At 40.5% G+C, this 15,476-nt stretch overlaps 1 protein-coding gene across 1 annotated transcript in view; it reads left to right on the top strand.

Annotated features, from left to right (window-relative positions):
- The first annotated feature begins 3,073 nt into the window (after positions 1 to 3,073).
- The window catches only part of LOC117535980 (neural Wiskott-Aldrich syndrome protein-like), a 29,785-nt gene continuing 17,382 nt past the window's right edge, over positions 3,074 to 15,476 (top strand). The window contains 4 exon segments of the mRNA XM_034200669.1: positions 3,074 to 3,451; positions 11,928 to 12,062; positions 12,442 to 12,528; positions 14,198 to 14,294. Coding sequence (XP_034056560.1) covers positions 3,347 to 3,451; positions 11,928 to 12,062; positions 12,442 to 12,528; positions 14,198 to 14,294 — 424 coding nt within the window. The 5' untranslated portion in view covers positions 3,074 to 3,346.

Below are 15,476 nucleotides of genomic sequence, written 5' to 3'. Positions count from 1 at the left end.
TGGCACACCATTATACTTGCCTGTTGTCATGACCTCATTGTGATATTTCCCACAAATATTCTACATGATGAGGGAGATGTGGAAAGGCCAACTTCATTCATAATTCATACAGAGGCCTGTAGGGGATGTCTTCCTCCGGAATTCAAGATATAATATTCATGTTGTCCTCTTCCTCCTCTCATAACCTCTTTTGTTGTGGAAAGTGGGTCAAATAAATGTTTTACAAGGTGGGTCTGCATAACCCTCAAAACACATGAACAGGGTATTCCATTACTTAAATACACACGATATTACAAACACGTCAGGGCACACTTAAAGGGACAGTTTGGGTGGCTTGAATTGGGGTTGTATTACTGTGAGTACTTATCCTTAGTCATTGTTTTCCCTCCAGTTTGGAGAAACAAGAGTACCAACATGAAAGGTAAGCTGTGTACAGAAGCATTTGAGCCACAAAGGCTCAACTTAACAATTCCAAATAAAAATATTTTCATTGCTTTACCTAGCTGTTGTTAAGTCCTTTGAAACGGATCAATGAGGCCGTTATATCCATCTATATTCTCCTAAACGCCACCTGACTTAATAGACAAAAATAGTAGTACGCTTGTGTTATTGTGTGGTTTATCCAAAACTTATCTAAATCACACAATAACACTAACTAACTAATCAAGTCAGTATATCAACAACTCATGTGTTATGCAAGGTACAATTACTGTATTTGTCAATTAAGTTTGGTGACTTTGATTAAAAAATATCTAATATATTTTGTCTGACAGCATGGAGCAGTGAAAATGTTCTATATATAGCATTATTTTTTAAGTTAGGCCTTTCTTATACGGAGCTAAAATGCGCTTTCTCTGCAAACTCCTTCCACAGCAGATCATAGCTTTGTTCCCATAGTATAGGTTTCATCTACTGTACTGTAGGTAATGCACTGACTATGGATACATATCTTGTACAACCACACTTCAAAACGTCCCAACATTCTCTCTAGAAATGCATTCAAAATACCTATCGTCTCCAACCTCACACATCCATGTTGTCATTGCTCAGAAATGTCAGTTAGGTAGCTTACACAAGCAAGCTAACTGCTCCGTTCACTTGTCTTGTTTTTGTGTGAGTGCATACCAAGCAGCTCTCAGTATCATTTAGTTTCTGTGAATAGAGCATCTGTATCCTTCTCAATACGTCACAATGTACTGATGTAATTGCTTACGTTGTAACTACATTTAGGAACATTGGGTTTAATGCACTGGGATAAAATCACACACTGCTAAGTTTTACTACTTATGTGTTTGCTTACTTTAGTTCTTCAGCTGCTTTTATTCATCTCCTGCCCTTCCTTTCCTGATTAACTGCTACAAAATGTCATTTTTTCATGTTCATTATTAGTCATTTCTAACACTTCTACACTTTGCCAAACCAAGTATTGCAGATTTCCTTCAGGCGATTCTCTGCCTGTTAGTCGGGTGTTTCAAGTTTAACAAGTTTTCTTGATAAGAGCGGGGAACCAGGTTGAAACAAGTGGAAGAACATGGAAGTAAGTGTGAAAGAGCATGTCCAGGGCAGCTTTAATTTATGTTCATTGAAGGTTTATAAAACGATTTTATAGCCTAGATAAGGATCATATTTATTGCAGAACAGTGAGCGAAGGAAGGCATAATCATTGGTATCATATCATTGGATTAAAGCTATCTATCTCACACATAAGTGCTGATAAGGCTGAACTCAACATTCAATAAAATGTTGCAAATATTCAGAGAATTCCATGGTTAAATTAAAGTCATATTTTGTTTCTTAAGAGCAATATTTTTAGCGTTTTCATCTTGAAAGTGTTTTTATCAATAAAAGCTGAGTTTGGTCAATGTGCAATCAAACAGAACAAGTGTTACAAGTGACCTTTAAAGCTCCACAAGAAATGTCTCTTCCACAATACCAACCCAGTAAGAGAGGAGAACTGCCGTTAGTTTCACGCACATTCTTAGATGTAGAACTGTGCAAGAATGTATTTCAACAAGTCTAAAATGTTTATCCAAACTGTGCAAAACAGGGCAATAGATAAATTGTCATAATAAACATCCTGCGAACAACACCCATTTATGAGCCTAACGGAGCATGTTGCAGAGCGTTACAAACACCCTTTGGGCACATAGTAAAATATGTATGTATCCTGTCCTTGTTCGAGGCTACTCATAGTAGCCTCTGAATATGTCTGTTTAATTGATGAGCGCTATATGAAAAGGTGTCAGATGTAAAAAGGCTTTAAGTTGTGATATTATACAATGTGCCCTATAGGGGTGTCTCAGTCAGAGACACTCTCAGTCTCAGACAAGGATTCTGTAGAAACAACTTAAAAGTACACTTTGAAGAATTAAGTCACACTTAGCAGTCTTACCCTTGAGGCTATGTGTAGTAACTGGAGCAGTCTTAATAGTACTTCACTTTATGTATAGGCTATTTATGGATTATTACAATGAAAGGGGGAGACCTGTAGTCCCTGGAGGCATTTTTAGCTTCAGGAGCACCAATCATTTCACATCTCAGAGAATGTTTATAGTCTAGGAAATAATAGGCCCCAGATAACAGCTCTTTAGCTGGGCCATGACCCCTCTCTAACTTCAAGAATATAATTGCACATTATCATTAAAGGGCAATTTCCATCTTGAACACCTATTCAGCCTTAAAGACTTAAATTAAAGTGTAGGCTTAGCTCTGCATTCATTTTCAGCTGAATAATTCCTCTCACAGGTATGCCATTATCTTTCCCATTTGCACCTTATTTCTTATCCCTCCCATTCTGCACTCACACACATTCCTGCCATAAAAGCCACGGGCAGACTGGATCAAACCATCTCCATAGGGGGTGCGCTGATGATTGTAATTCTATTTAGCATAATTTCCTTACTTAAATTCTACCAGAATAAAGCTGTTATGTTATCTACTTCTATATAATCTTCTCATTGTTTGCTGTGCCCAAATATAACCTTTTTTGATTATGTAGGACACGGCTAGGAAACGTGTGGCCCCCATTCCCAGATAATGGACTCGTTCGTACCCTGCCATGTTGGATGGAGCTGGCTCTGTGTGGCGGGTGGACTTCCCAGGAAACTTTTTTTTTTTTTATAGCGTTTTCCTTCTTCGCTCAGTCGCTGCAGTTTTGACCTTATTTTAAAAAGGACAACTGCATCCCTAAAACGACATTTCTTGGCACCCCTTCTTGTGGACCTCCAGGATAAACCGATGTGAGGGGGTCGCAGGAAGGCCACGGATGACCGAGGGATTGTTTATGTTGTTGGATCTCCTATAACGAGTTACAATCGGTGCACACTTTATAAATTGATCCCTAATAATGAGTGGACATCCGCCGCAGCGTCGGCAAGCAAACGTCGGTTCCATACTCCTGACACCGCAGGAAAATGACTGCCTTTTCAACTACCTTGGAAGGAAATGCATTGTAAGTTTTTTTAAATTTAAATGTTATGTATGATAGCAGAACAAATGCTAACTGTTTGTTTTCTTCACGCGACCAACGGCTAGCTCGTGAGATGTAACGGTTTGTTTATGGCCTTTAGTTGACTGTTTTCCCGGGGAAATACTTCAGCGGTTGGTTTGTTTTGACAGCAGAAAAGGGAGAGTTGGCTGGGTTCATTGTCCCATTTGAAAAAAAAACAGTTGTATCCCTGCTCCAGGCCTCCACTCTGAACTTTTAAAGCTTGACACACCTGAAAGCACCCAGGAAATCCTCCTGACACACCGCTGACAGCTAGCCTGGCTGAGCTAAGCCTAGCATTGGCTACAGGAGTGGATAGCTGTGTTTTTGGAGTTGTTAAATCAATCAGCGCTATTTTGCATTACATAACATAGCTCTGAACCTTGGTTGTTTTCGGGAAGTGTGTCCTCGGAGAAGAATGTGCCCACCAGACTTGTTCTAGGACAACTCAAAAGTGCTCAGACTAGGTTCAAAACCTGAGCAGAAAGCAGTTGTGAAGGCAGTCCATAAGTTCAGTAATTCACTGTCACGATTCAATATTGAGTCTGATATGACCCATAAGATCAGTAATGCACTGTCACGATTCAATATTGAGTCTGATATGATGTAACACGTGTAGCATGATTCAGCTGACTCATTTGTATGGTTGCACTGTGTCTGTATTTATGCAACACATGTGCAGCTGCATCAACAATATTACACAGCAGTAGCTTAACCTAACATTGATTTTACATGTTCTTCTGTCTCCTCTTTGTCATCTTGCAGGACTACAACTACAGAACTCCCACAGGCTAGTACATATGAATATTATTCAACTATATAAGGATTTGGAGCAGTTCAAACTAGTTATAATTCCCCAGGGAAGCAGATGTGTGCCTCCCAGATGTGTGCCTCCCAGAGCAGCATATTGTTTTTACTGTGGCTCATCACAATTACAAATATTGTAAGCTTTTTTAGGTAGTGGATGGTAGCTTTAAATCGTTGTTATTATGGCTGACCTGTCGAAGGAATAAGGGTGTTTGTGTTATCTGGAAACTCTCGGGAAATGGCACCACCACCTTTAAGGTAGTCAAATGTGCAAATGTTATTTTGATATTTTGTTTTGTTAGATTTCCAAAGAAATGGTGTGCACGGGACAACCCTGAATACAAGGCACGGTTTGAGAGCCATATAAAGTTCAACGTTTTCATGTGGGATCTAGAAAATGGTAATATTCCCATTGTATATAACCATAATTGCCTTGAAGCTTTTTTTTGTCACCAGTGATATCATCTGGAAAGAAGGCCTCTCCTTTGCCTGTCATTGATAGCATTGACAGATAAGACATGTTGAAAGTGTCAGATAAATAAGTGTGCTCTTGGCATAGACACATCTAGTTTGTATCAATATTATACTGGTTTCATAATATGAGATATCATTTTAGATGTGGGATATTGTGATGTCCTAAGTGTTGACTTTTCCTGGTTTGAAGGGCTGGACTACAGTAATGTCATTTTCTGAATTTACAGGACCGTTCAAGCTTTTCTACTATTTGCCAACTGCTTAGTCATTTTATCCAAGTTACGGATGATTATATATCAAAATTCTCATTGTATAAATACGTTGTGAAGGCATCAACCCTACAATATTGTGACGGTATCGAAATTGAGGTATATAGGTGAGAAAAATGTGATATTTGACTTACTTTAAATCGTCCAGCCCTAAGCCTAGACATTGCCTGTTCTCCTGTAACTCCCCCATGCTGATCATACTGACCTCTCAGTGTGTACAGTAAAGGTTGTGTATGACTGACATCTTTTCTTGGTGTGTGTGTGTGTGTGTGTGTGTGTGGGCTTTGGAAGGACATTTCCTGTCCCATCATACATGATGTCAGCTTGTCAGTGTGCGAGCCTCACCCCCTCCCTTGCAGCTTCCTGAGGTGTGTGTTCCTACACCTATAACCTGTTTTAAACAAAAATAAAATGACGAATATCCTCAGGCATTTTGGCAATGGTGTCACTGGTGGCTGCCGGACTAGAATCCTATCGAAATAGCAAAATGCACTTGTGCAATATCCAAATTGCAAGAGGTGCAATATTTAAAGAATTGTTTTGGTCCCCTGGTTTACATATTGTATTGTACAAACGTATGAAAAATGATGCAAACAATTATCATAATATATCTGCATGTATCAGTCCAAAACAAATGAGATATTTGTTTCCAAATTGCTCAGCCCTGTCACTTCGCATGTGAGCATAATCCAGAACATTCCTGGCGGTCCTACGCTTTGTGTGTCAGTGCACAACTTTGCATGCAGAGAGAATCGGTGTGTGTGTGTGGGTGAGAGAGAGCGAAGGAGACAGACATTGTGTGTCTCCCCCGCCAATCTAATTAGGATGCCCACCAGTGATTTAGTGGCCCGACTGAGTGAGAGTGTGTTATGTACTTGTGCAGAAATTGTGTCAACTTTTGCCTTCCCTTTTTATTTGTACTGTTCATTGTAAGATGCACAGCCAGTAATCGAGTTACACTTGATTCTGGCTCTTAGAAGCTTTTTTGCACATCAGCTTATTCCATAAAGGTTATGGTCAACAGATACATGGGCATGTTTTTCAGCAGCTTTGCTCTGAGCTTTTCTGTTGCATTAATGTCATCGAAAACACACCACATGTTTTAAATTCTGTGGCACTACTTGTTCGCCTGCTCTTCAGGTAGCTGAGTATTGATAACACAAATATTTGGAAAGGCAAAAATTCATTAAAATTACAAAGAAATGAATAATTGTATTTTTTATTGAGATGTCGATCAGATAAATAATCTCCTACTATTTTCACAATCAATTCATTGTTCACGCACAAAGGTCATATATATATATATATATCACATTAAACAGAATTTAGTTGTATGTAATATCTTAGTGCAACAAAGCATACAGAATACACATGACATGTACGGGCATTCAGTGTGTAGTTTAGTTGGTGAGTTGTGTACCTTCTTGGATCACGTTTTAGGAAGTACATGTTAGTATTTCCACCTGCATTCTGCTGCATGTCTGAATAATGCATCTAACACACACACACACACACACACACACACACACACACACACACACACACACACACACACACACACACACACACACACACACACAGAGAGAAACACACACAGGTACAAGCACAGTGCTCTTACTCATTGGTTTTACTCATTGGTATTCTTTCTGCTGTTTTGCCCATCAGCGACATTCTGAGTGTGTGTGTGTGTGTGTGTGTGTGTGTGTGTGTGTGTGTGTGTGTGTGTGTGTGTGTGTGTGTGTGTGTGTGTGTGTGTGTGTGTGTGTGTGTGTGTGTGTGTGGTGTGTGTGTGTGTGTGTGTGTGTGTGTGTGTGTGTGTGTGTGTGTGTGTGTGTGTGTGGTGTGTGTGTGTGTGTGTGTGTGTGTGTTGCCTGATCAGCAGTCCTCTCGTACAGGAAGTCCTGTGGTCAGCCTCCTCTGGTGATTTGTGCTGGAGAACATTAATCCTCTTTTCCTCCACTTTGCCTCCTTTCTCTCCTTCCTTCCTTCCTTCCTTCCTTCCTCCTGTCTAGTCTCACCTTACAGCATTACTATCATCTGCTGTCATTCATATGTTCTCTTCAGGACTTCCTCAAGCCCATCTCTGCCATCCCATCCCTCTCTTATTACTCCCACACACTGTCCCTTTGTCCCTCTCCCTACACTGCCTCGCTTCCTTTTCTATGTTCCTTCCCTTCTTTTACTTGCTGTCCTTCCAGAAGATCATGTGAAGAGGTGTGATGATTGTGTGCCAATATGGAACAGCTTGACCAAATGGCTAATGGACCGCATTCAAAATGAGTCAGCTATCGTTGGCTTCTGCAGGAAGCAGATTCGTTGCATGTCCTGACTTCCTTTTTCACACAGAATATAAGTTTTGAATATATTCTTTACGGTAGTTTCCAGAAACCCTCCTGAATCAGAATGTCTTTGTCTCGCTTGTGTGAACACATTTCAATGCTTTATTTCTTTAACCAACTTATAATGTTGTACTTATTTAATACATTATTACAACTTTATGACTTTGGACACAACTCCCGATCCCTAAACAAACGGCTAATGATTGACTTTTCACCTTAAAACGCTTTTGAAGTTCTTCAACATTTGGTGGATTTATTTGTTTCCACTCGGGTTATCTCTAAATAAATGTTTCTTCCAAGACTAGCAAAGAAAATATGGCTTATGTGACAGTTGTTTTTCTTTTTGCGTCAGCTGTAGTTTTCACATAGTCCAGGGTTATAATAATCTTCTACTGTGTGAAAAAGTGAGATAGTGTGTGTGCTGCGCAGGTCCTGAACTTCATCATAGTAGCAGAAAGAATAAGAGAGATGTTTTGTGTGTGTGACTGTAAGCAAGTATGATTTTTAAAAAATGTTTTTATTGTCGGTTCTTGATGACGCAGCTTTACTTCCTGCCTTCGGCCCTGTCAGGAACAATCAGCGCTCCATGGGCAGATGAAGCCCCGGGATTTAGCAGCATGGACACCATTAACATCGCTGTTGCATAGAAATTCTTTCACAAAGAGAAATTCATATCATCCGATTTGATGTAGGCTATCAAAAACAACATAATCAAGAGTTGTAATACTGAAGAGAGGCGACGAATTGTCATATCTTCAAAGTCTGTTGATGCTGAGTTCTTAAATGTAGGTTGGAATTTGGATGCATGTCAATTAGTAATAGCATCGGGCTATTAAATGAATATAATGCAGTGGAGGTTGAGAGAGAGAGCTCTAATTGGCTGATACATTGAGGTTAGACTCCCATCATACACCATCCTTATGATGTAACATCTCCTCCACATGTTCCAACCTAAATGGTATAATAGTGCCTTTTCTCTTTTGTCTGCTACAGTGGCTGTGAACAGTGTCGTCCGAAGGGGGCCTAGGATTTGATTGTCTAATTAAAAGACTGTCTATATGTTTGGAACTAGTCTTTTGGCTGTTCTTCTTATGAGTAAGACACAGACAAGTGGTCCTATTTCGCTTGAAACATTTTTAAAGGGACTTTTGTAGCTTCTAGCCTGCCTTTTCAGAACTTGTTCAAACTGCTCGCCTTAGCGCTCGATTCAGATTTATTGCTGAGGTCAGATCTTTTTGGTTTGCTGTCAACATTGTTTTTAAAAAGTGGTCAATGGTTAAAAGACTATTGACAAAGACGATTTGTACGATTGTACCGAGATATCAGAATTTACGATTTCATTTAGTTCATGAGAAATTGAAGCCAGGGAATTTGTGGGCAGATGATATGATAACAAGGACGAGCAGAAAGAGAGCCACATAATTGTTTTTGTCATGCAATAAGTGCTACTCTAGCAAATATCAATAAAGGGACTAGGGACATTCTTTGCTTTCAATGTTATTAAAGTTTAAGTTGCAGCTGTACTGTTTTTGACTTCTTAACTGCTCTTAAACCAAGCAGACAACATTCTTATAGAGAAAATAACCGGAAAAAACTCAGATAAATCCTTGCTGCTGTGGAAACATGTGTCTTGCTCTGAGTTTTTAAAAAATAAAATCGACCCTCTTCGCATCTGCTTCCTTTAAACATCACGTTGGTGAAGTATCTTCCAGGAAGCACTGAGTTGAAAAGGTGATCAGCAGCGACTCCCTGTGAGCTGCCGCTGCTTTCATCTGTGTGTTAATGACTGAAGTCAGACCCCCTGCTGTGTGTGAGCCCCCCCCGGCCCCCTGTAAACCTGCTGGAGCCTCATCTGCTCTTATGATCATGGATGTGTGAGTGTGTTCCAGTTGTGCTTCTCAGCGTGTGCCATTGTGCAGCTTACACAGCAACAACTAGGGCAGCTGTTGCCTTTCTTTATCCACTGCAGAGTCAGTGTTGTAAACACAGACTGACGCAGAGCTGTATCTCCAGCAGATCTTGAGTTTTGCAAACATGGGCTTTGCAGATTGAGGCCCCAGCCACACGAGGACGATAACGGCCATATCCGCTACAGGTCTCTATCATATAGACCAGTGGTTCCCAACCTTTTTTCCCAAGAGCCCCCCCAAATAACTCCTGTTGGAAGGGCCGCCCCCCCCACACACACACACACACACACACTCACGGTGGGGGGGTGCAACAGCAGTAATTAAAGTTTAAAAGTCTCAAAAATGCTACAACTACTGTCACCAACTGGATGAATGTGAAGTATGTTGTTAAAGGAGGATGAAAGCGTAATTAAGGAGCACTATTGGAGTGACTTTGATGGTTATTGGACTCAGGATTCATTCATTTGGATTCCCGCTGTATGAAGAAATGAAAGGACGGCGCAAGTGGAAACAATTCACAAAGGGATTAAACTGTTTTAAAACACATGCTCAAAGTAAGCCGGATTTTGCCGATGTGTTTATGTGGATTCAAAAGTCGTAAATAATCTACAAAATGGAGGAGACCGATCTGATCGGAGCAACTGTGACAAATAATCCAACTGAAACCGGCATGGACAATGACTATGTTTTAAAAATGCGCTTATCCAGAAAAGCCTGGTTTGGACACTTTACGGGCAGAAGAAACATTTCTATAGAAAGAATTATACATTTCTGTCTTTTTATGCCTTTAATAGCTACAGTACTAACTTGAATTTTTATTCAAATGAATTAATCAATTATTTTTTATATTGTATTGTAATGTAGAGACAAGGCTTTTAGTGACAATCATGTATTGAGTTACAATTATAGGTAAAAAAAAAAACACTGAGATAGACGGTTCGGCCACACGAGGCCGACAGGGAAACGCATAAAACGATAACGGGTCCCAAGGTGGGTAGATCTGAAAACGAAACACTCTGGGGGGGCAAACGGCTCCGTGTTTACACCTATACGATAATTTCCAGTAACGTTGAAGCAATAGCCCCGCCTCTCCCACCTCTCCTGCTCAGAGATCAGCTGCTGGGCTCTCAGAAGAGGGGGAGGAAAAGAGAGGCTCCGTTTTTTTATTATTATATAGAGTCGTTATCAATTTGTTTTAAAGCTCAATAAATAACAAAGAAGACCTTTGGCACTTTTCTAATTTTGTCCGGAAGATTTCAACTTTAACGGACATGTTGACCGGCGAAAAAAATCTAACGGAAACTCTGCCGCACGGTCCCCTCGTCCCTTGGAAGAGACGGAGAGGTGGGTGTTTGTCATCTGCTGGTGGACTACCGGAGAGATTTACAGCAGGAGCAAACGCTTGCCTCGGGGAGGGAGAAAAAGAGCCAGAGCGTCCACAGCGGAGAATAAACAGAAGGGCAACCATGGCAACCATGCACGGGAAGTCTTCTTCGCTGCTTTTGTGGCAGGAGTACAGCGCCACTTACAGGCCCGGCATATGTACTACAACGTCTCCAGCGCTTTCTCGTGTGAACGGACACGTTTCTGGTGCCTGTTGCGTGTGGACGGGAGACTTTTTTGATATCGATTTCGGTCCGTTTGCGTTATCGTCCTCGTGTGGCTCCAGCCTGAGACAGTTGATGAGTTTAGAGAGACATTGAAGGTTACTTTTCTACCAACCTGCGTTAGGGTTGCCATCAATTCTTTGGGCAATGTCTGGGGAATCAGGTCCTAACATCTCACTGAGTTTCACTTTCCAGGTGCACAGCAAGAGATTGTCGATGTAAGCAATGTTCTCACTTATGGAGAAACGTAGTAATTTGCTCATAAAAAACTGAGTCTCTTTCCGTTTCGTGACTTTGTCTGACACCGACAGAATCGTACGAATCTCGTCCTCTCGCCAGCTAGACATTTTGGTTTGCTGATTCATGTGAAGGAACCCATGAAAACCTCATCAACACACAAACATCTTCATTGTGAATTATCCGGACAATGAGCAGTTTAACGTATTGGGACATTTTGCGCTCTCACATACAGCTTCTTCGCGTGATGTTTAATTTAGGGTTCAGTGATTGTGTGATGAGAACTTTGGTTTAATGGGGATCAATCTTTTAATTTCCTTTATACCAGCGGTTCCCAAACTTTTTCAACTCAGGGCCCACATAAGAATCTAAAATATGGTCGCCGCCCACATTCAACCATAAACAATACGGAGTCTAAATAAAGTTCTGATTGGTCAACTCTGAACATGTGACACGTTGTTAATCCAGTAGAACAGACTGCTGTCAAGGACTGTAATGACCGTTGCGAAGGAGGATCAAGAAAGAGAAAGGCAAAGAGGTTTAAAAAAAAAAAACGTAATAATTGAATGTTTTCACTCAAATGATAATGTTTTGAAAAATTATTTGGCGGCCCACTTGCAATGCCTTCGCGGCCCTCTAGGGGGTCACGGGCCACAGGCTGTGAACCGCTACTTTACACAGTATGTATTATTTAGCATATTGTATTAGCATATTGTGCTGTACTAGGTTAAAACCCTTGCTAGAAACCTCTTGGTTTGGCTTTGCCTGACTCTCCCTCTCTTCTCCTCTCCCTCCAGTCCCTGTCCTCGGCCGTGGTGCAGCTGTACACCTCAGACAGGAACTCCATCTGGAACAAGAGAGGCTGCGGGGTGGCCTGTCTGGTCAAGGACAACCCGCTGCGATCCTACTTCATCCGGGTGTGGGACATCAAGGTGAGGACTTACAGAGCAGCACATAAACACTGTAGTAGCTGAGGGATGATGGAACTCACCACCAATAATATTATATATAATATATTATGCTGTTATGTTAAATGTTGTTGTTTGTTTTTCATGTATTGTGTCTTGATATCTGTCTATGTTGATGTTACACATGGAGCTGCTGTGATGCAAGTCACATTTCAGACTTGATCTGGCCATTAAAGTATTATCGTATCGTATGTGGTGTACCGCCATTTCATATTCCTGACCACCTCATATTCCTGACCACCTCATCATTTTATAGCCACACGGTAAGGTCTGTGGGATGCTGTTAGTGTTGGATATATTTGGTGAAGCATTTATTTAACTGTGTCTGTGTGTTTTCCCACAGGAGGGTAAGATGATGTTTGAACAGGAGCTGTACAACAACTTCAGCATCTACCTCCCCAAACCTTACTTCATCACGTTTACCGGAGATGTGAGTTCTCCTGTACTCTTTCTTGTCTTATAAATACTTTTTCTTCTTTTTTAGTCAATTTGAATTCTTATTCCTTCATCAAAATGCTGCTGGAGAGAGGAGAGTATTGTTTGGGATGACTTCAGGGTCTGCCTCTCATGCAAACTACGTCTTAACACCAGAGACATTACATTGAATAAAATACATTTGAGTCTTTGAGAAAGAGCGCTGATATCCTTGATGGAAAAAAAACATTATTGACATTGACACTGTAAACATGTAGCAGCAGGAAGTGGATTTGGAAAGCACATTTTTAACAAGAAAAAATATATTTTGGAAAGCAGTTTATTCCTGGAGATGATTTTGTTCAACTAATCAAGTACACGCTTTGCTACAGACTTTATGTTCATCAGAAAATGTATATGAGAACTGTCATATGTGAGCCCACATCCACGTTACCTACCAAAAGTCATTGTGGCATCTTGTAACACAACATTTTGTACATCTAAAGCGCTTAATGTGAAGAAGAAGCTTTTATTTGTGGAGCAACAACTGAGCTGGTGTGTACCGCAGCAGACCATGAGGAACGCGGGACAGCTGATAGTGCTGATGGTGATTACAATTAGGGATGCTTCGATCGCCAATTTTGGGGCCGATCGCCGGAATCAGTATCGGCCAATACCGATCGCCGATCCAATCGAGTGGGGATCTTCCATTTAAAGTGATGTTTACAATTCAGTTAATGCTCATTCACTGGCGCTTCCACAAACAACATCATTATTACATTCAAATGAAGTACATTATTCAAGTTTACATTAACTTTGGATAACACGGGACAGCCTGTCGGTATCGTCTCATGCAGCTCACTGATCCAGTAATGAGTGACCCGACAGTGAAGAATAAATATATGTAGTTTAGCTTGTTCCAGAGGTAGATAAAATAGCTAAGTGTGTTAGGTCTAACTCTTAGTGTGTGTTTCTGCTTCACACACGTTGCATACCGCTATTTATTGTCATTTTCGGACACCTTCAAATACTGCCAGACCGGTGAAGCCATTTTGTCGAGCTTGTTTTGCCGCACAGAGAAAAGTGTCATGTATTTTACGTCATCATTTTACGTCATGCGATCAGCTCTCGCGATCGGCATTTTTAGAAAGCACCGATCGATCGGCAGAGAGTGAGTATCGGCCGATATCGATCGGAGCATCCCTAGATAAGATAATACTTTATTTATGTTCACCCTAAGATGTATAACTAGTTTAGCTTGTTCCAGAGGTAGATAAAATAGCGTGTGTAAGGTCTAACTCTAAGTGTGTGTGTTGCTCCGCTCACCGGTCCGTCACAGCGGGTGGAGCTGCAGGATTTCTGCTTCACACACGTTGCATACGGCTATTTATTGTCATTTTCGGATCGGCAGAGAGTGAATATCGGCCGATAACAATCGGCGGCCGATCGATCGGAGCATCCCTAATTACAATAGTTTTTGAATAGCTTTTATAATAGTACTATTTTTATTTATTTTTTAAACTAATCGTCTTTCTGTGTCTTTGTATGCACCATGTATACCAAAGCAAATTCCTAGTATGTGTAAACCAATTCTGATAAGGAACTGTATGGAAATCAGTTAGTTTGGTAGTTCCTTGACACTTGACTTTTCAATTGTATTGATTATTTTTCGTGTGTGTTCACAGAACTGCCAGGTGGGTCTGAACTTTGCCAGCGAGGAGGAGACGAAGCGCTTCCGCAGCCATGTGAACGAGCTCATCGGGAGAAGACAGAGGAAATCTGGTACCTACTTACTGCTGCTGCAAACATGCCTACAAACCTTCCTCCTGACCGAACATACTGAAAGAATGACGGGTTTAGAAAATGTATATCTTGTGTTGAAAATAATCCATTGTTTCTATGAGATCAAGTCTGACGTTATTCTTGCATTACAGCAGCTGTATTTGCAACGTGAACAAAAATATCTAAGACAAGAACAAGGCAACAGACTTTTAACCTAATTTTACAATCGCTGAATACAATGTGTTTAAGACCCTTTAACCTACATCTGATCTGGGATTGAACTCTGTATTTGATTTTAGGATCGACTGGTAAACGAGAGTCTAACCTTATGAAATCATGAGATTCTGTATCTTCTATTTTAAGGGAAACTATTTATATTCACAGTTCAGTCTTTGAGCTTATTTCAAGTTAAATTAAAACACGGATGCAGAAAGTCGTTTTCAAAAGCAGTCATTTGGTCACGGCTGCTTCTGTCTATACTTTGCTTAATGTGTCTTTTTAAAGGATGTTTTGGCTTGAATGAATCACTTGGCTTGACTAGTGTGAACACAAGATCATATTCATTTCTAAACTTGTCATTTTTTTGTACAATTCTCAACCACACAGACCTGGGCCAAATGGTTTTAACTTCCATACATGACCCAAATGAATTCTGAAGTACTAGACAGATGCTTAAATCATACTTTAGGCCTGATATATGAGTCTATTTAAACCAACACTTCACCAAAGAGTCATGTATTGGACATGTTTAAGAATGCTTTGCCTGGGTCTGCTAAAACTATACCATCTACTGCTTCCTCTGATTTACTTTGAAAACCCATATCACCGTTTTAAACCTTGCCGTCATTAAGGTGCTCTTATGACACTTCCAGAGTCAAATCACAATCATGTTTTCTGTCAAATGTTTATGTTAAATCCAGAATAACTGTAACTGCAAAACCTCTGGGATGCATCACAACACTGCCCTCTGGGGGTTGAACAAATATACTGACTGGCATTGAGAGGAATTCCCTCATGGGCATCATATTTCCACACTGTCATCAATTGGTCATGGTTATTTTCTTTGAGTTATGCCTTCTATTATTAATTAAGATTGAGCAGCAAAGAATTGTGTGTTTGTCGAACAACCTACTCTACTATATTTACTTTTTTTTAATCCAGCACCAACAATTAGACTTAACT

Source organism: Gymnodraco acuticeps, unplaced genomic scaffold, assembly GCF_902827175.1.
Source record: "Gymnodraco acuticeps unplaced genomic scaffold, fGymAcu1.1, whole genome shotgun sequence".
NCBI classification, from domain to species: domain Eukaryota; kingdom Metazoa; phylum Chordata; class Actinopteri; order Perciformes; family Bathydraconidae; genus Gymnodraco; species Gymnodraco acuticeps.
This window is presented reverse-complemented; position numbering and strand designations above follow the sequence as displayed.